This window comes from Fusarium fujikuroi, chromosome FFUJ_chr05 (genome assembly GCF_900079805.1).
Source record: "Fusarium fujikuroi IMI 58289 draft genome, chromosome FFUJ_chr05".
Lineage (NCBI taxonomy): Eukaryota > Fungi > Ascomycota > Sordariomycetes > Hypocreales > Nectriaceae > Fusarium > Fusarium fujikuroi.
In genome coordinates, this window is record NC_036626.1 from 576,052 (window position 1) to 600,428 (window position 24,377).

The 24,377-nt window shown below is 48.9% G+C and overlaps 6 protein-coding genes; 3 read left to right on the top strand and 3 right to left on the bottom strand.

Moving 5' to 3' along the window:
* Positions 1 to 457: 457 nt before the first annotated feature.
* FFUJ_06929 (non-ribosomal peptide synthetase) lies at positions 458 to 7,926 on the top strand (the record flags this gene model as incomplete). XM_023577125.1 has 2 exons in its annotated part: positions 458 to 2,968; positions 3,016 to 7,926. 2 exons carry the CDS (start codon positions 458 to 460, stop codon positions 7,924 to 7,926), a joined length of 7,422 nt encoding a protein of 2,473 aa, XP_023430243.1.
* A 453-nt stretch (positions 7,927 to 8,379) lies between these two features.
* Positions 8,380 to 11,155, bottom strand: FFUJ_06930 (related to sexual differentiation process protein isp4; the record flags this gene model as incomplete). XM_023577126.1 has 3 exons in its annotated part: positions 8,380 to 8,583; positions 8,633 to 10,939; positions 11,036 to 11,155. The coding sequence occupies 3 exons, from the start codon at positions 11,153 to 11,155 to the stop codon at positions 8,380 to 8,382; spliced, it is 2,631 nt and encodes an 876-aa protein (XP_023430244.1).
* A 1,194-nt stretch (positions 11,156 to 12,349) lies between these two features.
* FFUJ_06931 (uncharacterized protein) lies at positions 12,350 to 12,790 on the top strand (the record flags this gene model as incomplete). The annotated part of the gene is made up of 1 exon (XM_023577127.1): positions 12,350 to 12,790. The coding sequence occupies one exon, from the start codon at positions 12,350 to 12,352 to the stop codon at positions 12,788 to 12,790; it is 441 nt and encodes a 146-aa protein (XP_023430245.1).
* Positions 12,791 to 13,810: 1,020 nt separating this feature from the next.
* Positions 13,811 to 14,880, bottom strand: FFUJ_06932 (related to short-chain dehydrogenase/reductase family protein, putative; the record flags this gene model as incomplete). XM_023577128.1 has 2 exons in its annotated part: positions 13,811 to 13,925; positions 13,976 to 14,880. The coding sequence occupies 2 exons, from the start codon at positions 14,878 to 14,880 to the stop codon at positions 13,811 to 13,813; spliced, it is 1,020 nt and encodes a 339-aa protein (XP_023430246.1).
* A 996-nt stretch (positions 14,881 to 15,876) lies between these two features.
* Positions 15,877 to 17,626, top strand: FFUJ_06933 (uncharacterized protein; the record flags this gene model as incomplete). XM_023577130.1 has 4 exons in its annotated part: positions 15,877 to 15,967; positions 16,032 to 16,406; positions 16,453 to 16,903; positions 16,954 to 17,626. 4 exons carry the CDS (start codon positions 15,877 to 15,879, stop codon positions 17,624 to 17,626), a joined length of 1,590 nt encoding a protein of 529 aa, XP_023430247.1.
* Positions 17,627 to 18,574: 948 nt separating this feature from the next.
* Positions 18,575 to 18,886, bottom strand: FFUJ_06934 (uncharacterized protein; the record flags this gene model as incomplete). The annotated part of the gene is made up of 1 exon (XM_023577131.1): positions 18,575 to 18,886. One exon carries the CDS (start codon positions 18,884 to 18,886, stop codon positions 18,575 to 18,577), a length of 312 nt encoding a protein of 103 aa, XP_023430248.1.
* Positions 18,887 to 24,377: the final 5,491 nt, after the last annotated feature.

Sequence of the window (24,377 nt, forward strand, 5' to 3'; positions counted from 1 at the left end):
GAGGGTATCAGCCATGTTAATAATGCAAGAGTAACATCGTCGTGAAGATCAGAGGACATCAGTATTTTAATCTGTCAACTTGAAACAACTCAATTCTCTTGTCTAAGTTTGGGCTCTCAATCTCGATGATTGTCAAGGCCAAGTAAATAGGAGCAGACGCGCATTGTGGCACGTCATGGCGTGGTGATGGAGTATTGATCACGGTCTCAATTCGCTGCGGCCTTGAGTAGCGGGTACTTATGCGACCTCCTTGAGCTGGCTGGGTCGGGGGTAGCTTGTACAAAGGATATTTTGGGGGCTGTGAGTTGGATACAGGATTCAAGATTTGGGATGTTTGAGGATGGAGGGCATGTCATAGAAGACTGCGCATAAAACAAGAGGAGAGGAATAGTAGAATAACTCGAGGATCGCATCTCGAATTGCTGATGTCTTTTGACAATACCATCAGTTCAATACAATGTCTCCCACAAGACCAAGCCTATCAAGGCTCATCACGGACTTCTCCCACGACTCACCAGACCAACTCATAGAAGCGATAGCTTCAACATTGTCAATATCGCTCAACGACATTCTTCTCTTTGATTCATTCACCGAACTAGGCGGCGATGAGGAAGCAGCGGAACTCGTCCGTCAGACATGTCAAAGAAAAGGCTTCGACATCAAAAGCGACGACATAATGGCGTGTCAAACGCTCGCCGAGCTTCAGACAAGATGCACCCCGAAATCCAACGCTAGGTCTGACTCGGTAGAGTCTTATTCTTCGTCCTCCAGCGCAAGTGTTAGGGGGGTTATCAGTGGTAGGGCTGCAGGGGGAAGCTCAGCAGTGGACCCTAATTTGGAGAGCTTACTGCAGTCATTTCCCAGCGTCAGCAGCGTGTGCATGGTCTGGCCCAGAGCAGGCCCATTCGACGGGCAACTCGTTGCTCTTATTAAGATCGGCTCTACCTCTAGTAAATCTCTACCTATCGACTCTGTTAGGGACGAGATTTCTTCACTTCGCATGGCCGTGCAGCAGCCCCAGATATGGATTCCCACCGACTTTGACTTTGACAGTGACAGACGTGGCGCGCAAACATGGGTGCAGAACATGGACGAGATTACCTACAAGGAAGTCATGAAGCTTCAGATTCCTACGCGACGGCGGGTGTTGACGAGGGAGGTGGGCAGGGTAGGGAGTGAAGAGGATCTGGAGGTGTTTCCGATGAGTGCGATGCAACGGATTTATCTGGCTGCTGTTGAGAATGGGAGTGAGAGTGAGAGGTGGACGAAAGGGCTCATGGTTAGGGTGAAAGGCGGTGCGGAACCAGCTGATGTGGACGCTGCGATTGAGGCCATCGTCGCTAGGCATGACATGCTCAGAGCACGATTCGTCAAGGGCGATGAGTGGATGCAGTGCGTAACTCCCAAAGGCACCAATTCCTACACTCTTTCCCATCACGTTGATATTGCGGAGGATGAGATACTCACGCTCATCGACGAAACCGAAGAAGCGATTGATCCATTCGATGGACCGGTTTTTGCGGCAATGTACATCCATAGCCAGGACAAGCAGATGCTATATCTCGCGGCGCACCAACTCATCCTCGATTCATTATCATGGAGGATTATTCTCAGCGATTTGGAAGAGTTGCTGCAAAAAGGTACGCTTTTGTCCGAGGGCAGTGTCTCGTTTGAGCGGTGGATTGAATATCAGGGCCGTGAGATGGAGCAGAGGTTGTTTGAGCCGACGCTTCCGTTTGATGTCTTCTCTGCGGACCTAGAGTATTGGGACTTGGACCAGGAAGATAATACGCACGGAAACTCGGATCGCTTGTCGTTTCAGCTCACTGCGGAACAGGCGTATTCTTTAGAGCAATCGTCAGCGCAGGTCTTGAGAACGGATTCGGCAGATGTCATACTCGCTGCGTTACTCCTTTCGTTCTGTCAGGTCTTTCCTGATAGAGTCCTACCGACGTTGTGGAAGCAGGAAAATGGGCGGGGTGCTTCAGAGGGCGATTTCAACATATTGGAAACGGTTGGATGGTTCGCCTCGCTATGTCCCATGGGCGTGTCTGTTAATCCAGACACGGATTTGATCGGGGTCATTACTTTGATCAAGGATACAAGAAGGAGTATTCCAAGATCAGGCGTTCCATTCTTCAATTCTGAGTTTTCTTCATCGCAAGGCGCAGCGATGAACATCCCCCTCGAAATCATCTTCAACACAATCGACACCCCTTTACAACTCCAACGAAAGAACGGATTGTTGGAGCCTATCCCCATACCTGGCCACTCTCATTTTAAATCATCTACTAGTTCCAGCGTTGGAAGAATCGCTTTGTTTGAAGTCTCAGCGATGATGGATAACTCTGGAGGTCAGATCGATGTGGTGTACAACAAAACCTGCAAATTCCAGGATAAGATCCAGACGTGGATTCAAGTCTTTGAGTATCAACTCCTCGAAGCCATCACAAAACTCGAATCCCACGAACCACAACTCACACTCTCTGACATTTCCTTGATCCAATCATCGTATCAGGCTCTTGAGCGCCTCACATCAGATCGAAGGATTAACATCAAGGACATCGAGACGATACAGCCCATCACACCAGCCCAGCAAGAACTCCTCATCGCACAATCTCAAAACAGCGAATCCTTCCACGTCCACGTCTCTTATGAACTCACAGGCTTGAGTCACATTATTGACGTTACAAGATTGTGTGAAGCGTGGGAGGTCATTGTTGCAAACACACCTGCTCTACGGAGTATTTTCATCGATGCTGTTTCGAGGGAAGGTTTGTTTGATCAAGTTGTGCTCAAGAAGATTTCACCAAATATTTTGTTCATTGAGACGATGGACCCGAGAGAAGCGATTGGCACGTTACCGGGGTTGAATATGGGGTTTGGTGAGCCGAGACATAGACTCTCGGTGTGCTATAATCCTGAGAGAATGGTGGTGCGGCTTGATGCTAGCCAGGCACTCTGCGATGTAAGTCCCCATTCTCATACCGACAAGTAAGGTATTAACTGTGATAGTTACCGAGTCTTCACCTCTTGATAACTGAGCTAAGCCGTGTATACTCCGGTCAAGATCCGCAAGACAACTCCTCCCTTCATAACACATATCTCCACCAGATCGCCTCCATCGACACAGCTTATAGTCTCGAAGTATGGAAAACGAGTCTTTCCTACGCAAGACCATGTATCTTCCCACCGCTCTCAACAAACACAAAGGATACATTCCACACCACCCCTTTTGATCTCGACATCCCGACCATGCAGATGCGCATGTTCTGCCAACAGAACCAAGTCCACGCCCAAGCTGTCTTCCAACTTGCCTGGGCTCTCGTCCTACGTGCCTTTGTAGGCATGGACGCTGTTACTTTTGGGTATCAATTCTCTGCGCGCGATGAACAGCTCCTCTGTGGGATTGAAGAGCTCGTCGGGAGTTTTGCTACGATTTTGCCGTGTTATGTCGAGATGCCGCCTCCTGCTTCTCTGGGACAGTGTCTTGCTGTCGTGGGTGAGGGGTATGCTAATGCGAGGAAGCATGACAATCTCACCATGTCTGAAGTTCAGCATGCGTTGGGGTTGAAGGATAAGAGGTTGTTTAACACGTGTCTTTACTTCCATGAGGAGAATAATCTCGTTGCTGGCGATGAGTTGATAACGGCGCCTTTGACGTCTGGGCGCAAGACGGATTGTGATGTGTCGCTTACACTCATGTTCATCAAGGATCGGTTACATGTCAACTTTACATCTCGAAATCTTTCTACTTCTCATATCCAGAGCGTTATGAATAGTTTCCACTCCGCCTTGACGCAAATCCTCACGACACCCCAAAAGCTCATCGTGGAGACAGATCTTCTTACAGATCGTGACTACGCCCAACTCGTCGTCCAAGACTGGACCACGCAATCTCAAAAAATCTCATCCTGTCTTCATGATATCATTCTTCAACATAGTCTTGTTCGTCCCGAAGCAGAAGCTGTCTGTTCCTGGGATGGCGACATAACATATGCCCAACTCTCAACGCTCGTGTCACGACTGAAAACATACCTTGTCAATCTCGGCGTCGGACCTGGAACTATAGTCCCCGTCGTTCTCGAAAAGAACCACTGGGCGCCTGTCATAATCCTCGCTGTTCTTTCAGCCGGCGCTAGTTTCGCAGCGTTAGATTCGCAGGATGCTAGTACAGTCAAGTCGACTATTGACTATCTCAATCCTCATATCGTTCTGGCGACTGAGACGGCTTGGAAGGATTTGAGTTCGTTGGCGATCAATCTCGTCATTGTCAATGATACATTCTTTGCGATGCTTACCCCGTATCTTTCGACGATGGGACAGGAATCAAGTCCCGACCATGCAGCGTGTGTTTTTGTCACGCCCAAGAAATCGAGGAGTATTTTCTTCACGCATGCTTCACTCCTCTCCGCGTTCTTCGCCCAAGGGCCGGCGCTGAAACTCAACAGCGAAAGCCGTGTTCTTCAACTCTCAGCCTTCAACGTCGATATCTCCCTGGTGGAAATTCTTGGAACTTTAGTTCACGGCGGTTGTGTCTGTATTCCCTCCGCGGAAGAACGAAGCAACGACATCGCTAGCGCTATGGCTCGAATGGACGTTACGTGGTCGTACATGACTAGTCTTATCGCGAGGAGCATACATCCAGACTCAGTACCGAGTTTGAGAACGCTGTGCTTTCGAACGAGAAAACTCGACCCTGATACATACATGCCGTGGCTGGAGGATCATAATATTCTTCTTGCGTACGGCGCACCGGATATTTGCCCCCTTGGTATTTCAGTAACCGAAGTTGAAAAGGATAACAGCTTGGATGTCATTACACCACCGGTCACAGGTCGTTTCTGGGTTCTCAATCCTGATAATCACAAGAAGCTCATGCCTGTCGGTGCGATCGGTGAATTGGCCATCGACAGTCCTCTCGTCACGCCGCATCGTTTTGCACTGGATAGGCCTCTTGTCGCACCTGAATTAGATGGTGATCGACAAAGACCTCGATATCTCAAAACAGGACATCGTGTACGCTATCTCGACGATGGAAACGTCCAGTTCATTTCCAGCGTTCGCGACGAGGTCAGAGTCGGCGGTCTAATGGTCGACGTCGCGCAAGTCGAGCAACTCATGCGCCGTTGTCTAGGCCAAGGAATCGATGTAGTCGTTGACTCCATTACCATGCGCGACACAGGTCCTTTGCTAGCTGCGTTTCTTCAATTCGGTCACGCTATGCAACCCAACGAGAATCTTCACAACCTCACCCCTGAGACTAGAGAGAGGACGTACATTGCAAAGAAGATGTTTGAAGCATCCCTTGAGAACCCAACGTCCAACACACCCCGTCTTCCACGGCACTCGATCCCTGCTGTCTTTGTCCCCGTTCGAGCATTTCCCATGTCAACGTCTCTGAAAGTCAACCGGCGAAAACTCCAGCGCAGCGTCGCTAATCTCTCGACCCACGATGTTCTGCTCATGTCGCACGTTCCTAACCCAGGAGAAATCCAACGTGTAACTCTCTCGCAGAAACCTCTTCCCCTCACAGGTCCTGAAGAAGCGATGCGAGAGATGTGGGCAAACACCCTTGGTATTTCAGTCTCCGCCGTCAAAGGCTCAAGTACTTTCTCATCAGTCGGCGGGAATAAATACCTCGCTGCTCATCTCGTCATCACGGCCCGCAAAAGCGGTGTTTACATCTCGTTATCTGATCTCCTGAGCGAACGTACACTTACCGAGATATGTCGCTCTGCTGAATCCTCCACGAAAGAGCCCTCAGCACGAAAACAGGTCGCGAGGAAGATCGACACAAAATTCGTCAAGGAAGTCATCGCACCGCAGCTTGGAGTTTCTTCCCCTGATGTTCTCGACTTCGCCGAAGCGTCCTCCCAACAAATCCGTGCTCTCGAACTAGGAATGTTTCCAAACCGCGCAGATATAATATGTCTTGCCCTTCGTTTCAACGGCCCCATTGATACAGCGCGTCTCGAAACAGCTTGCAAAGGCCTGAGCGACATGCACGCTATTCTCAACGTAGCATTCATCTCGCACCTTCACACGGTCTATCAAGTCCACTGCGCTTCTTTCAAGCCCCCTTTCTCGACCATCTCGTGCAGTACAGGCTCTCTTGAGGAAGTCACGCAGAATCTCGTCAAGGAGCATCAATCTCTCCCTTTTGACCCAACAACCCCTATTACAAGCTTTACATTCCTAAATGCAGAGCAACAAGGCTGCTTGGTTATTCGTCTGAGTTCGTCTCAGATCGACGATGTAGCCGCTCATTTACTCGTTCACGAACTTACTTCTCTCTATGAAGGAGACGACACGACTGATGTACCGAGATCCTCGTATCTTGACTATACGCGCGCTTCACGAGTAACGCGTGCCCAAGGTCTAGAATACTGGAATGTTCAACTTGAAAACGCAAAGATGACAAAAATCATCGCTCATACACGCCCCATCGCTCCAGCGTCTCTATCCGAGATTCGAACGGTCAAGCATACAACGTCTCTGGGCCATCTATCCTCCTACGGCATGACTCCCGACGCAGCGCTCAAAGCATCATGGGCCATCGTCCTCTCAACACTCTCATCCTCCCACGACGTTCTCTTCGGCGAAGTAATCCACACTCCAACCTCTGATATCGTCGGTCCCATGGCAAACATCCTCCCTGTACGGGTTCAATTCCCCTCTAGTCACAGCACGCCCCTCGATCTCATGAACTGCATCCAACTCCAGCGCCAATCCCACTCTCGCTTCGAAACATTCGGGTTTCAAGAACTCGTCAACAAATGCACAAACTGGCGCGCCTGTACACGCTTCAGCACCGTTGTACAACACCACATCCCCGGGCCGCACGATGGTTCGTCGACGATGAATATTGACGGTGTGACTTTTACGTATAAGATGGTGGAAGCGTGGACGAGGGACTTTCCGGATCTTTTTGTAAGGTCGAGCATTGAGGCGAATGACCGTGTTGTTCTGGAGATCAAGTACTCTGAGGAGCGAGTTACTGCTGCGTTTGTGCAGAATTGCTTGAGTTTGCTTGTCGCAGCGTGGGAGACTATCACGCACCCTGAGACGATTCATCAGCCGATGATTCACTCGTCGGATGAGATTTCGAGATCACAAAGGCAGATCCCTTTACCTGCGAAGCAACCCCCTCAAGGGCCGCCCGTTGAATCACTTGATGCATCTCAACGAAAGGATCTTCAAGTCTCTATCGTCAAGGCCTGGGACAAGGTCATAAAACCCTCTTCCACAAGCATCCCAAAGGATAAAATCCCCACGACACCATTCTACGGTATCTCAGGCTGCATTCTTCCCGCACACTCTCTCACAGCTGAACTCAACAACGTTCTCCCCGTCAGCATCACACTAGAAGACGTCCTCGCCCATCCAAGCATGCACTCCCAACTCGAGCTCGTAACACGTCTCCTCCCTCCCAAGTCAGACTCTGGATCTTTACTCCGCCCAAAGTCAAAATCCGGTCCTGAGCGCTCAACAACAACAGCACTTCGCAACGGGCTGCGAAATCTCAAGAACAGAAATAGCATGCTAAGTCTGAAGAGCAGCTGGATCAAGAACAAGCGTCCCTCAACAGCGCATTCGGACGATGAGCCTGTTCCTGTCATCCCGGAGACAGTACCAGAAGCACCCGTTCAAGTGCTATCGCCCATCCCAACGATTGTCATACCTGAAATTGGGTCTTCGGATACACCCGTTAGTCCAAGCGGGCCAATGTATGAACTTGACGGTGGCCCTGTTCTCGGCGATAGACGAAGTAGCGGAGGATCATCGTGGAGAACAGCTGAAGAGGGGAGTCTGATAAGTCCTGTCAGCCCAGTGAGTCCAGGACGGAGGATGTCGACATGGGGAAGTATGTTTGAACTGCCCATGCGAGGACGGTCACCGTTTGGAAACAGATCACCGAGATGATACACTTATTGTGATTTCTTATGTTGTGCTATGTCTGTTGAGGCTGATGGATAATGATCATGATGTCTTATTTCTTAGTTTTGGTAATATGTAGATATAATGAAGGATACCCATTGAACCAACTCCAGCTCACTTGTAAACACCCATGGCTGTACGAGTAAATGAGCCCAAACTGCAAACTTTGAACGAACTGATTCAGCTGACTTCAATGCTAATCCCCGGCTTCACTATATCACATGCCGAACACCAAACCTTGCAAACAACTTGTCCTCAACTACAACCTCTTGGTTTTTTATACAATATCTGTCCCAACAGACAATCTCTATGTCAATGTAACCGGGGTATATAAATCTTCCAGGTAATTCAAAAATGTCCCAATACAAATAAACGCACGCTCAAATCCCATATACATTGCGCCAAATCATCTCATCGTGATGCCCCCAGTCGAGGCGGCTAGTGGAATTCACCCTCCCGAGGACCGAAGTAATCAGTGCCCTCGAGGGGTTGAAGGGGACAGGCGTCGTCCTCGCATCCCACGTAGCCAACTGTGTTGCCCCACCAGTTGAACTCGGTGCCTTCAAGCTGGAGGGAGAAGAAGATGATGATGCCTGCAATGGCGATACCGCAGGACCAGGCTGCAGAGAGCACGAAGTTGTACTGCTGTTGTTAGTATTGGTTTCAGAAGCTCTAGTGAGGAGGAACTTACTTTAGACCACAAGCCGAGGTAGCGCGACTTGAGATAAATCCAGGAAAAGTACGCAATAGGTACCGAGGGCCAGACGTACGACATATTGTAAGGTGCCCAAACAATACCTCCGTACATGATAGCCACAGGGTGAATCTGTCTTGTCCAGGTCCAGTTGGGGAACCTCTTGTTGATAGCCCAAACAGCCAGAACAACCACAACACCGAGAGGGAACCCGATCAAGACCTCAGTGTAGAGACCGTCCTTTCCAAAGATTTTGCTAGGCCCAACAGTACCCCAGAGAACTGAAGCGGTAAAGAAGGTGTTGACACTGGGGCAAGTCATCTTCCAACGGGCATCCTCGGTACAGACTCCTTCGATCTGGGTCATCTGGAAGTTGAGGACGCCGACGCAGACAAAGGTGCTGATGAAAGTAGCGATGATCTGAGCGAAGAAGGTGTGTCGAGGAGGAATCTTGACGTAGTGAGCAAGCTTAAGATCGTTGGAGAACATGACAGCGTGGGCGCAGGTAACGTAGCCGAAAGACTTGAAGTAGTTCATAGCCAGGGCATTGCCCTCAACGAAAGAACCTCCAATAAATTCGGCAAGAACTGTCAGAGTGACCTCGATACCAGTCATGGCCTTGATGATGCCGACGGGAATGACGAACACAAGGCAAAGTGCAAGACCGTAGAAGATGACACCTGGTGAAGTGTGGGTGTCCCAGCCAGCAATACCAGAAATACCGAATGCAATAGCGCAAACAAGGCAAACCATGTACCACCACTCGGGAACTTCACGGTAAGCCTTCATGAGACGAGTGTGAACATCGAGATCGTGAACCTCCTCAGCGCGCTTTGACTTCCTCCTCATGCTGTTGAAGAGACCCTTGAAGCCGGTAACGATTTCGCGTCGATGGAACAGTAGAGCATAAGTAAGGGTCGAAGTGTAAATACCAAAGAAGAAGATGTAGATGACAACATTTCCAGCGCCCAAGAAGGGAGGAGAGTAGTCGGCGTACTTCTTGGCATCGAAAAGCCCTCGGTCGTTGATGGCTCGAGTGACGTTGTACAGCTCGCCCCAGCGATCGTAGACACGGTTGGTATTGATGGGGAGATATCCAGTGTTGTAGATGTTGGAGTACCAGAGGCCCAGTACCACCCACATGGAGATGAAGGCGCCGACAAATCGGTTAAAAGTACTGAAGAAAGGAACCATGAGCGGGTCGGCAGAATCCCAGAGGAGAACGTTCCAATCCCAGGTTGGGAATGGGTTGATGCCAAGACCGTTGTTGAAACCGGTGATTGTGTTGAGGTCACGGTTATAGGGATCGATCCAGGACATCCAGCTGAAGTTGGAGAGTGAGGTCCAGATATAGTTGGGGAACCAGAACCAGACAAACATAGCACCGAACATGACATAAAAGAACTTGATACGAGAAACCCGCCAGATCTTGCCAAAGGGACCCTGTACCGCCGAGTTGTTGTCGGTATGGAAAGCCGAGTTGAGCGCAATAGTGACCAAAGACGCAGGCCAAACGCAGTACGAGGGATAAACGAGGAAGCGACGGCAAACACCAGCCATTCCATACCCGATAAAGTTGGTGCTCAGGGCGATCAAGATCTGGTAGGCGAAGTGTGAAGCATATGGCTGGTTGAAGTACTGGGGCAGATACTGAACCCAGATGATCAAGTTGGTATAGGGAGTGTTATACGCGACGTTGGCCATGATGGTAATAAGCATATGCTCTTTCTTGGAAAAGGGACCTGGGTTGAGGGAATGGCGCACACCGAAGAGAGTGATGCCATAGTCAGGAAGCCACCTTTCGAAACCCTTGCCAATTGGATATGAGAGCAGCTGAGCGACATTGGCCATGATGCGAATGGCAGGTTGGCGAATATCGAAAAGCTGGTTGGTAAAAGCAAGAAGCATTGAAAAGACGAGACCGATCGTCCAACTTCGAATGGTTGATGAAGGGATGGAAGTATCATCCTTGTTCTCGACGACGGCCCGAACCTCGGCGTAAGGGCTATTATTTGTGATGAGAGCAGCCTCGAGTTTCATCTCCTGCACCAGACTCTCGTGCTTCTCGGGATTTGTAAAGAGTTCATCGTTCTCGAGGAAGGCCTTGATCTTCTGAATAACTACGAGTGGAAAGTTGGGATCCTTCTCGTGGATGCGATAAACGCGAGCCATTATGTGGCGCACATCTTCTAGTGTGTACTTTGAGGCCAATTCGCGAGCCTCGAGTAGGTCATCTTCGGTGACGTGAAGGTCCTGCTCGGTTGTTTGAAAGTCGGGCATGTCATCCTGATCGTAGGAGAAAGACTGTTGAGGTCCTATGTGTCAGTCTAATTGATCCGCAGTAGGTTCGGGTCCAAATGAAGCAAGGAGCGCAAAGCAAGGCAATGTAACTAGACTCACCTCATCAAACTCGGATGATGAATCGCTGGCGACATTGTGCTGGTGCTGAACCGGAGGCAATGGGTCAAGAGGGATCTCTTGAGCCACTCCTGTGGAAACCCTCTTTTCGTTGTCGGCCATGGCCAAAGGCCTCCTTTCGGCAATGGATCTTGAATTCCACCAATCTCAGTAGCCGTACCAAAGCCCCTCGACCTGGGGTCGCTCTTTATGCGTCTTTAGTCGATTGCGCGAACGGAAGAATTGACTGAGGCGATGATGATGGCCAAGCGACAAACGTAGATGCGTTAATTCAAATCGTGTCAAGGAACTCCAAGTGTTCGTGATGGTGCTATTGAGGCGATTGTAGCGGTTGGCAAGAACGAAAGAGTGACGAGATGGCGCGACGGAACAAGGCTCGCGGGTGAACGAGAACGGGGGGAGCCGGTATTGAATAGGTTTACCACAGGTTGAAGTGAGTGGTAAAAAAGCAGGTATTCTAGCGTAGGCACGTTGCGTGGGTGGTCGGATCGAGAGTCGAGTCGAGTCTAGACGAGTGGAACAAGGTACGCGTGGCGCTGCCGTCGGTAGATAACTCTCTCTCAGCTGGCAGGTATCGCGAAAAGGAAGGGGAAATGAAAGACCCAGCAGAGTATGCAAAAGGCGAAGCGAAGCCGAGCCCAGGATGAGGAGAAGAGAGAGCGAGCCTGTGGAGGGTACGAAAGAGGTGACGAAGAAGAGAGGAGGAGAAGATCGGAGTCCGGCAAAGAGCCAAGTCAAGCGTGAGGGAGAGTGAGCAAAATGGAAATGACGGGATGGACGAGATTCGCAAAGCAATTGGACTAACGCACAGCAGAAGCAAGGGCCCTGAAGTGCAAGAGAGTTACAGTGAGAAGACACGGGAGCGTTAGGGGAGTGAGTGGACTGGTCTGTGGCGGGACCTGGACAGAACAGACGCAAGACAGGGCAGGTCAGGATTTTCGGTGGAGACTTGGGAGAGTGTAGATGGGATCTGATTGGTCTGGAGAGACACGAGCCGGGGGCTTGGGCTTGCAAAGAACCCCCAAAAAAAGGCTCGGGCTCGGAACTAGGGAGCCGTAGTCCAAAAGCAAGCAACCCAACGGCAAAGACGGCAGAAGATACTTGTCGAGTATCACTCTGTGAGAGATATAGGCAGGTACCTTGAGCTGGATGATCAAGCAGCTGGGCAATGTCTCTGGTCTCTCTATCCGTACTCTGCATACTCACTATATTTCTGTCTTGGCTCTACTGACTGTCCACTGTGTCCATTCTATTCCTTGCTCTTGAAAGACAAGACAAGACAAGACAGACTTGGCAATGGCTACGAATGAGGCGGGAGGAATCAGTCACTACCCCTTGGCTCCTGGTTGGTCCCCTTCTCCATGTCTTGGCGCTATCGTCAAAGTGGAACAGCCACCACCACCACCACCTGCAAACTACACGGCCACTCCGTTGATGATGACTGAAGAGGATCAATCTGAGATAATCTATTATCTCGGAGATTCAGAGATTCAATTGATGATATCTCGTCTTCATCAATGCACAGTTCTTCAAGCTTCTGCTGTTGTTGTGTCGTGGTTAAAGATGTCGGGTATGTACCTCCTCGGAACTGACGGCACGGCTACCGGCCTGTTTCGTCTCGGCGCTGTCCTCTCACTTTCTCCAGTTCCAGCTCTCACAGTGATTGTCCCCTTCTCACGCCGATTACCCGGCATCAAGCCACCTCAGCGAAATCTACAGTTTCCCTTCCACTTGTAACATCAACGAAACATGCCCCTTGCTCCTCATTGGTCTCTTCGCACTGATCATCAACAACTTCAAAAAGAACACGGGTCTCGGCACGACTCTTCAATTGAAATTCTTTGTTTGTTTCTTCACAACTGTCGTAATTGATTTGTGGGTAGGATTCAATGTGAGGTACGAGCTGCATCGTATGTACGCCCATGGGATGGTACATACTGTACGACAACGGCACACCAAGGCAAGGCCATGCCGACTGACATGACAGTATTCTTGGCGATAGTCATCCAAGACCTGGTTGTAGATCTTTTAGTGTGTGTCGACAGATCATCAGCATTGAGCTGACTCATGTAGTATAGGGTGGGTAGCTTTGTCCGACTTCACATCACTCAACCACTTGCACGCTTCACGACACCATCAATCACACAAAGGGTCAGAAGACTAAGAATAAGCTTGTGTCAAACGCATTTCTATTTGATGTCAGAGAACTCTTATTTGAATGGACTGTTCTGTATAGTCCCGGTATGAGTTACATAGTCTATATAGTGTTTGGCTCTATCACGCTGTGCGCACCGCTCATCATTAGATGCGTGGCAGTATAAAAGATTATACGTGATAAAGATGAGCCTTTCCTCAGTCAGATAGAAAATACGAGTTGACCTGGAATTCCAAGAGTAAAGTCGAATTTATCCATGAGTCCTCAGATAGTGCAGTCACGATATCTGTCAACATCATGTAAGTAGTCTAAGCTCTCCGATGGGGGTTCTGCATATGGCAGCAGAGAACAATGCACATGTCGAAGAAGGTGGTTGTATTCCGTTTCAGAAATAAACTCGAATTAGGTCACTAAGAATACCTGGTCTAGAATAGTTTATGCGCTTGTAGTTTGACATTTATCTTTGGTTTATACTTAAAGGTGCTAACAAAGCAAGGAGATTAATTATTAGTCTATCCGTCTATATTCCCATACGCCCAGTCCCGCTCATACCCAACAAGATGATAAAACCCGTAGAACTCCTTCAAAAGATGCATCGCTTCTCAAAGCGAGTTCAAGATACCGTCGACGTTGGCAAAGGACAGAAGCCTGTTCGTCTCATACCAGACCTTGTCCGCAAAGGCTTTGCCCTCTTGTGTGTACAAGAACTTGGTATAACTATCAATCGTTAGTGACTGACGCCATCTGGATTGAATCGGTGAACTTACTGGTGAATCCTCCAATCCATGATATAAGAACCATGGGTCTCCTTGCCCATGACAACACCGGCTTGCACGAATGTACTAGCTCCGTTCTTGATGCTTCGAGCAGCGATCCAGTTGACGAAAGCAAAGATGTATTGAATGATGATATTTCCCTGACCTCGTGTTAGGCTAGTTCCGCCGACTAGACCTGGGTCAACGAGGTTGACAATTACATCCTCGGCTTTGACGCGCTCAACCAACTTGACGATCCAAAAGTGTGCAAGGGCTTTGGTTCTAGAATATGTAGGAAGGGGATTCACACCGCCGGTGAAGAAAGCCTCCTTGTCGAAGAACTCCATGACGTTTTCGTCTTTGGCATTGGGGAAATCGGCCATCAGAGCTGTGCCCGAGTTGACGATTGTAAGATGCCCTGGTTGACCTGCTGGAGCCTTCTGCTTGAGTATAGGAAGAAGCAGTGTCGCGAGAAGAACGGTAGAGAGATAGTTGACCTGGAAAGAAACCTCATGGCCCTCAGGACTAAGTTCGAACTTTGTCATTTGTATACCGGCGTTGAGAATGACAAGATCAATACGATCAAGCGTCTCGCACTTTTTCGCAAAGTCTTGAACGCTCTTGTATGTGTTCATATCGACCTGCCAGACAAGGATCTCGGCATTGGGATACTTGGCGCGGAGGGTTGCTGCGGCGGCTTCACCCTTGGAGGTACTTCGGACGCCGATGATGAGACGTCTGAGGTTCATGGCGAGAAACTGCTCTGCGGCGCCATAGCCAAGACCGGTGTTTGCGCCGGTGATGATGATGGTGCTGTCGGAGAGGGAGATGTGCTTGGGGATGGGGACGGGCTTGGTGGTTTGGGAGCGGAAGAAGCGATAGTCATCTGGGGTGAGTTCAAGAGACTTGGGAGCCATTGTGTAGATATCGAATGTGGATTATGGGGAAGTATGATTAGAACTAATAATAGTTGACTGGTATTGTAGTCTTGTTATTGTAAGAGCTGATGATTGTGTTTGTGATGTTCTGAGCATGATCCAAAGGCGTGAACATTCATCTCTTTTATGTCTTTTACAATTAAATTTGACAACATGGAGATAAAGCACATATTCGCGAATAAACCGAAAAAGGGAAACAGTTCTCAACTCTATGAAGTCTTGAGTGGTATTGGAAGCCACCGTTGACGACAACATCTCTACGGGAAAGACAGATTGGGAACCGCTTTGGGAAGGCAATATATTGCATGCCAAGAGTTTACCTCTGGAAGGATCGAAAGAAGCATTGCATTTGCGGGCCTCTTTGAACTTGTCTGCGGCCCTATTCGACATTCGGACAGGCCCTCAATGCCCGAGACCGTTGGCTTGAGTACGATAGAGGAGGCGGGGCAGATGCATCTCGGACGAACATTAGGGCGACATGCAGACTAAATACAGACTGCAACAGAATGCTATTTTCTGTGGCAAAGGTGACTTTATTATTCTGTTCGTATCAGTAGCTAACGATCGGTCTTAAGCTCAATCGCCAACCCGACGCTAAGCCCTGTGCTCTAACCGAAATAGGAAAACAATCGTGGTCTTGGCCTCAGGGAGCAAGAAAACACCGGACCTTGAGATGCGGTGTCAAAATAAACTTGGCAAAAAGTCCCCTAAAATTAGGCTAAACTTACCTAAGCATTTTTGTCACTTAGAGTCAAGGTCCTAAGCTTTCTTGCCTCCCCTAGCTTGGCAAGATGATGCTGACAGGTCCTCTTTGGGAGCTCGATTGCTTTCCGTAAAGAGTTAACAATCTCATCTGGTCTCGTCTCAACTCAACTCAACTTTTTACTTATCACTCTAAGCTTCATTCAACGGATCGTACCGTGATCGCAGTCATCGGCTTGAAAGACGATCCCTTTGCCTTATATCCGGGTCATCATGCTAGAGCCCTTCTTACAACCAGTCCCCGTCCCGGAATCACTCCCAGTGCGGGCCAAGCCACGAGCTCGAAAGCCTCGTCAACAGGGTCGTGAGTTATCCCCGGATCACACACGACAAACTTCATTACAGTACCTAGTCCTGATCAAGTACAGCCAAAAAGTTCGAGTTCGTCTCTTCAGACCCAGTGGGTAAACCAGCACCTGAATCTCGCAAGTTCATCCGTAGCCATGTAATGCGTGGCAAGAATACAAGAAAGTCACCTCCAAGACATCCAATATTGGACGTCAGAGTCGATGCTCTCCCCAGAGCTAATGATGATGTGGAGGAGCTAGATCGCCCTGCACCCCTGGCGATCACTCGCTGCACAGATGCCATGTGGACTGTCGGCCATACGCATGCTCGCCAAGACAGAGCTTGGGTCGAGTCGCCTTCTCTTATGGCGCAACTAGTCAAGCCCCCGCCCGATCTGGATCTTTTCACATTTGCTACGCCCCTTGATAAAGATTCGAGGTATTATATATATAGATGTAACGTTCCCGCCCATTGGTCCCTGATGAAGCTAATGTGTTGTAGTTCTTACTACCATCAAGGAGACTATGTATCCCGCAGAATGGTGTTTCGATCCTGACGGTGAAAAGGTATGCTGGTTCCGCTGGCTGCTAGAAGATCCAGCCTATTTGCACTGCATCTGTTTTATGGTCAGCGCCTTTCAAGATCTTATCAACATGCAGTCATTACTGGGACGCGGAAAGTATGAGACTGGATGGGGTGGAGAGTTCTCAGCATCAACACGAAATCGTCTTCGGCATACCATCAAACTCCTGCAAGAAAGACTGCAAGACCCTGCCAAGCAAGTCGAGGATGCGACTACCGCGACCATCATATCGCTGGCTATGATGGCTGATGCTATGGAGGACGCCCAGGCCTTCGAAGCCCACTCGAATGGTCTTCGGCGGATTGTCAAGATGAGAGGTGGTTTACAAGGATATACACATAATCGACAACTACAGATCAAGCTCTGTCGGTGAGTTCTGCCTCTCAATCCAGTATTAAATCCCACTAACATCACGGCAGTGTCGACCTCGGATGGTCCATCAGAAACGGCTGCAAACCCGAAATATACGACGGCAAGCCAGCATGGGAACCTCTCCTCGAAGCCTTCGGAACTGTAGCCTGCTCCTTCGAAATCCAAGAACCATCTCTGGACTTCATGAACGTCTACTACACCTGGGACTGGAGATTACAAAACACCTTCAAAGATCTTCGAGACTTCTCCGCACTAGCCAATAAACACTCGCCAAGTTCCAAGAAGCTCAAACCCGAAGCGTTCCAGGAGATCATGCTGTCAATCCAGTATCGTCTTCTACAGCTTGACTTTTCGCAAGATCCGACGCCGATACAAGAAGCGCTGCGTATTGGACTACTTGCTTACGAGTCAACCATCTTCTTGCAAATACAGGGCACGAAACTAAAGTCTGATTCTTTCAGTCGACAGTTCCGCGATGCCATTCAGGCAACGCCCGTGCAAGGAGAGGCCACCGCCAATATCAAGCTTTGGCTTCTTGTGGTGGGGTCTATCATTGTCTTTGATAGCAGTGAAGATTGGCTTGTGCAGTCGATAAACAGTTTGACTGGACGACAGAGCTGGGAGGAGGTACGGGAGCGCGTGAAGGAGGTTATGTGGATTGATGTCATTCACGATGTATCTGGCCGGAAGGCCTTCGAAGCGACGCAATCATATATATGAAGTGGGAGGGTAGCGGGGCAAAGGTTGCTTATGCAGCACGTTCGTTTCTCGTTCACACTCAGATATACTATGGGGAACAGAAGCTATGGCGAGCTCGGTGCTGTAAAGCAAAGTTGACGACATTCTCTCCGTGAAACAAATGACGGGCCGAGCTGTTACTTCAAAGACACACGTCATGCCCAGCCAAGAGTTGCATAAATACATAAACAAGGAAGGCTTGTTCCCTACCTCATCCTGAGAAAACAATTGAATGACAACAACGTCAAAGAGCTTTCCTCAATTGGTGATTGCTATGGAAACATCACCCTTCAAACGAGCCAGATATACGCAAAAGCAATATCCAGCAACTCCAGCCTGCCTGTTCCGGGAGATTCATTGACAAAACCTGAATTGCTGTTGGTCGGCTGATGCTGAATCTTCAGTCCTTTTGTGCCTCTGTTCTTTGTTCCCTGGGTAGAAGCATGGAGCTATGGACAACTTTCCACGTTTATTACCGCAGCTTGCTACATTTACGCAGCTGCCCACAATGACTTGTCAAATCAGGCTATCTTAGGCCTCAATTGCCTATCTTATTCTTTGTCTTGCTGTTGAGTCTAGATATCGCTTCAAAGCTAGGCTTTCGTTTGGTGGTGGTGAATGTCTACGAATAAAGAAACGGTGGAATTCCTTCCAGAAGTTTAGACTGGAGTAGCCAGCAAGAGATATATCACATCAACTTGACCATCTCATTGAATTCATCTCGAGAGGTATAAATACCAGGCTATAGTCCTCAACTCAGCTTCTTGTACACATCCTCTTCTCTTACAAGGCCAAACTGAGAAAAGAAAAACCTCCAAGTACCTTTCACACAACTACCTCACTTCAGCATACAAATCAGCTCAATTTTACGTACCGCAAACTCTCACAAGTCAACGTCTCACCATAGCCATCATGTCGGACTACCTTACCTCATCCACCTCCTACGGCACCATCAACAACGTGGAGGCTCGCCTCAACAAGGCCATTAGTGAGATCCACCGTGACATTGCAAAAATCCATCGTGAGATACACCATATCCTTCTTTTGCGAAATGAGGACTTGGAAGCTCAACGGCGCTGCAATCGAACCTTGTTCTGTGTTTTGGGCGTCTTGCCAGGGATTCTCATGTCTTGGGACCTTTGGCACCGGTTTGCCAGGTAGCTTTTCGACATCGGCTTTTCCTAGGGCTTTGTGGTAGAAAGAAGTAACGGGATAGGATGGATGATGAAGGGGCTGGAACATGTGGGAGACCTACATGGGCATGAAGGCGAGATATGGCATTGCTCGTATCGCTACATCTGAGTCTTTCATTTTATTTGTGTTTAGGAATCGTAGATGGGTGCGTATTTAGGTTACATAGATACACGCTTCAGCTGAGATAATCACAAAGCTCATTATACCATCACCACCTCTGGCTCAACTCTATCACTCACCAACCCTGGCTCAGGAGGTGCTGTTGGCATGATGTACATATTCTCACACTCACCTCGCCTTTGAAAAGCCAAGTAATGATCACAAGTTTAAAAGAGAGACGTAGAAAGGTCTTCGCAATAGATTCTGCCCTTCAAACTTCACCAGCTTGCTTGCTGCCTACTTGTGATGGTATCGCCAACGTCATGGTCGAGTAACGCCGGGGTGCGTTCTCATCGCCGTCCCAGCCAGTCAGTCAAAGACTGCCGATAGGTAAAAAAGAGACGAGATTATCCAATAGTTCTGCCATGATAAAAGGCTTGAACCTGAATCTCGTGAAGATGTGGTTGAGTTCCTTCTGTATTCCAGCATCAGATCTGTGACTCAACACAGCTGCTTGGACTTGCTGTGGCGAGGGTTTTCTTTTATTCGCACTCAAATGACTGCATATGAACTCTATGCAAGAGACGAAAGTGGTGATTCCATGTCCGGGTATTTCCTCATTGTCATCGAAATCCTGGTGGACCATGGCCTTATCATCAGGATGCAACTTGCCTGTTGCTACCTTACTAAAGCTCAACACTAGAGTCCCTATTCACTCGAGAGTCAGACATTTTGAGGCCTCAAGTATCCAAGTTCTTATGCTTTCAGATGCCGCTCATGCTTGAAGAGGCAGTGCTTTTCCATTCGAGATTATGACATCTCACGATTGGCAGCGCGATTCTATCACATCACGTTGATCGAGACATTTCAAGAATTATTCTCGAATAAAGCAATCCCTAGCGGGCCATGTAATTAACATTGAGAAGAACCTCAGTGAGAAAACAGCTCGTGACGAGCACAGCCCCGTGTGCAGTTGCGGTATGGACGCAAAGACCGCGGATCGTGAACATTAGGAAAGCTTTATTGACCAATCCATTTAAAGGGTCATGCTGTAGACGTTTCCCGTCAACAGCTACAGCTTTCTAATCCGAAGGGGCTCAGCCAGTCATTCTAAGAACAAGTCCCGGCCTCGACGCACGCTATTGATGGGTGGGTGAATGTGAGAGACTGCCTATGAGTCGATCCAGGGAATAAGCACTTCATATAGAGGCTTCTTTGATCGAACTGCGAATGCTATCCGAATCCTTGTGCTTTCTTACGATATGGTAAAGGACTTGAGTTGTTCAACACCACCAATGCTACATTCTGGCCGAACACCGCAGACGGGTTTATAGCCTGGCGGTCATTTTCCTTTCTCCAGAACATCATGCATCATCAGGTAAAGGCCAAGTTCAAAGCTGTTTACCCGACTCTCTTGGTCATGGTTCGAGAAGGCTATGCAGTACTTACTCCGTGGCATCCGAAGATCAGCTCAGGACTGAGTCTCAGGCACAGATAAGTATACCACATGGACGAGCACCGGCGACGATCTCAATTAGAAGATTGTAAGCAACTAGGGACCGTAGTGATCCAGTGAGGGACACCAACGGGTACAGTTACCTCTGCCATCTCCGTGATATTCCACCATCGTGGCTTACACGGTCGTTACCCGGGACCACAGCCCTCCAGAGATCCAATACCAACACTACATCAACACTGCTTTTCTACGAGTCCATCTCTTATTCATCACCTAGTCATACCCGATTCAGTCAGAGACTGAACCTCAAACACCTGGCGTAATAAGCCCTTCCAGAAGCAGCATCATCATTGCTTATCCCTCAATCCTCCGAAGAATGCATATCAGCACGACCCGACAGTCTGGTAATAAACGGCCCGTTTACAAGGCAAATTTCCCCCCTTCTGCAACCACGCATGAAGAGAATACCCGTCCTTTCCGTGCCTATTCTGCCTAAACCTCCGAAATACAGGTGAAACGAAGACAACGACACTCTTGTGGTTGGTTTGGGTATGCTCCTTGTTGATCAATACCCATTCACTTGCATAAGGTATCTCTTTCAACGGCGGTCATTCCTGTTTCTGATAGAGTCCTTCAAGGCTAGCCCTACCAAGCTGCATCATGTTTGCTTCAAAATGCTCCGGAGCCATACCATACTGTACCCAACTATCTATAATTCGGAGATGATCTACCTGTGCGCTGTAATGCCTCGGTGGGTTCATGACGTTCTACCATGCTTGGCCCTGCTCGTCTTACTGACTTTTAAGGGTGATTATGTCAAAACTCCGTCCCTTGCCCTGCCTTACATACCGTCTGGCCCGAAACCTGAAGTTCGATCGCAAGAACACCCCCACAAGCTAAAAAGTCCAGGCATGTCAAGGGGGAAGAGGGACCACGATCCCCTCACGACGGTGCGGCACGGCCTCGGTTTCCGGAACCAGCAGTGGGGTGCGTTTGTGGTCCCAAGGTTACATCCGTTCCGTGAGAAGGAGAAGAGGAGAAGGGCAACACTGCCGGAGATTATTTAGGTCGAGACGGAAGGCACTGGGTTTGCTGTGATATGGAAAGGGAGACAGAGTTTCAAGTGGGAGGCAAAGCAGATAGAGAGAGACACAAGTAAAATTAAGAGGCGACGGCGTAGCAGCATTGATAAGGAATGACAAACCAACAAACTTCAGATACATAGTGTTACAACTGAACTCTGTGGTTAGTGGTGTTCAGTTGAATGCAACAGGTACTGCCGTTCCGCTGACGGAATGTCAAAGAACGGCACTTTTAGACCAGGAACCACTTTGCTAAACTAGCTAGCTAGCTAGCATCGCGGATTGACTAAACTAGAGTGAAACTAATATGGAGAAGCTATCGACGTCAGAAGGAGAATGGTCGGAAAACACACATAATACCCCCCGACCCAATTCGGCCCTCGGATGGAGGTCCTGCGAACGGTAACCATCTCCGTTCTAGAAGGTTTCTCGGCCGTGGGCACCAGATTCTGATACTGACGACGCAAAAACAAGCATGATCTGATCTGATCTTCATTACGGAGTACTTTGAGAGTTTCTGTTTTGTAGTAATTGCTTGTGAAAACATCCTATTACCGGTGACAGGTAGGGATCATGATCCTATCCTACCAGGCTGATAATCTCATTGACATGTGTTTATACGCCATAGCCAAACAAATATGCCTCATTCTTTTCGTACTTGGCAAGTCTTGAGAGACATGGTTGATATGTGAAAATACCTAGTTTCAACTCAAACTTGTATCATCAAGGTCCAGACTCTCTGTTGATGCATTCATGGTTCACGGAACATGCCTTTCAGGTCAACGCAATAGAGTGGATCAAATATTGAACTGAATTGTGAACCATCACTAGGCAAAACCCACAATCCGTAAAGTCTATGTTAGTCTCTCTCATCTTCCGCGACCAAGCTCTTGACAAGCGCGGAATTATACCGAATAGTACCAGTGCTCGAGCCCTTTTCCACGGACCAAAAAGCATAAACTGGAGCCTTATGAGAACGGACCTTCTCCTCTAAAGCCCCGCATGTGATTGTCTCGAGTTAATTACCACCACGGCTATCTCCAGGTTTACATGCTGTACTGTACCAATATGTGCTCGCTGTTATGTTATAAAAGGCAAGGATATAGCGTTTACGTGCCAAAACAAGTCTGGCCCGCATAAGCACCGAGGTGTCGCCCTGCAGAACAAGAGAGAGAGAGGGACCGCGTTTAAAACCAATCTGGAGAAACGAGCATGGCCCAATGAATCTTAAATCCCAAGACAGGAATAAGAAGCGGGAGCTCTCCCCTGCAGGGGTTGAGTGGCCCAGCTGGGGACAGGGTCAGAGAACAAAAAACCCCTTGATCTTCAGAGCCCAAAAGAGGAATCATTCGAGAATATTTCTGGAAGTATTCCACTTTTGGTAGACGCTACGAAAGGTGGGCGTGTGAGCAGTTTATTCGTCCGCCTCTTTTTGCTTTCCACCCCCATCATAATGCCGATCGTCAGGCTCTTATCACCCGTTATTATAGCTTCATCCTTCTGAGGAGCAAGGTAATATGGCCTCAACAGGTAGGTCAACCGCATGTAAGTCACCGCTTACCGCTATCGAGATTAAACGTCGTCAGGCCCGAGGAAGCCGAAATGTCATTCATGTCCTGCCTGTCACTGTGTCATCGCAACAGCAAGGCCGTATTCCCAGTTGAGGGCACATCGCCCGACGTAACCTTAATCAACGTGGTTTCAGATAGAAGATCGCCCTCGCTAAAACTCGTCGGTTAGCAGCTTCACTGACACTCACCCTCGGCACTTCACAGAGATAAGAAACGTCTCGAATAAATTAGAATTGACAGAAGAAAAAGGCCAGCCCTACGGATAACGTTTAGCGAAGAGACAACATGCATCCGACTCCTTGAGCATTGGCGCCGAGGATTAAATCCTCAACGCGACAATGAGGCACAGGCTATCCATTGGAGGTCAAGTCTTGCAGGGCTATGAGTCAAGAATAGCGGCGTAGCATTCAAGTTTTGACGCTTGAATCCTCAGTCCTGCAGGATTCTGAGGGCGATCCGAGCATTTTTGGTCGAAATGTAAAAATAGCCCACCGTAAATATCCTCAATCTGATACAAGACATTAAGTTCAGGTATCGCAAACTGCCAAGACAACTTTATGTGGCAATAACAAGACTTGGCAACATCAATAGAATAAATGCGATGTAGAGAACTTTTGAGGCTCACGGATTGCCGGATGAGCTGTGCAATAGCAAGCGTCGTACAACATCATCTCTGTGAGACATCTGTGTTCAATAGTTGACTTGCTTAACAAGCAGCATCCCAGCTTGACCCCGGGCTCTCATTGGGACTGACAATATTCTCAGGCCACTTGGCTTTTATTTCCGTGGCAATTCTCATGTGAAAGCGCCTAAACCATGTCGATTGTTGCAATGGCTCGTGGGAATATTGCTTTTTCTTTTTTCAATGGCCTCAAACCCCCACAGATCTTCCCGGCCCGCTGCAGCCCGTCAGCTTTCACATCTCAGCTACCGACATGTCGCCTGCTGCACCTCAGACACAAGAGAAAAAACAATAGGCCTGGCAGTCGTGATATACTCGGCACACAAGACAGCGCTCGTACAACATCCTCTCAGATGAGTGAGTACATGTGGACCTGTTGCAGGTTTCGCTTTTCGTGCACTTGCATCGCCCAGTCTCCTCCAGTTGGAGGCCTTGCGGACATAAGAGACCAGACCACCTCGGAATTCCGTCATCCGCGGAGCAATTGGTGATGCGTCCTGCGGCGGTCGATCCCTAAGGCAAAGAAGCCGAGGGGGCGCTGTGGAGAGATATGAACTTGGATAGGGCTGTGGAAACCTCCCCCCGCCCNCCNGCGCTCGCTCGTCGTCGTCGTGTCGTCGTCGCGTGCTCGTGACGTACGCGACGAGCG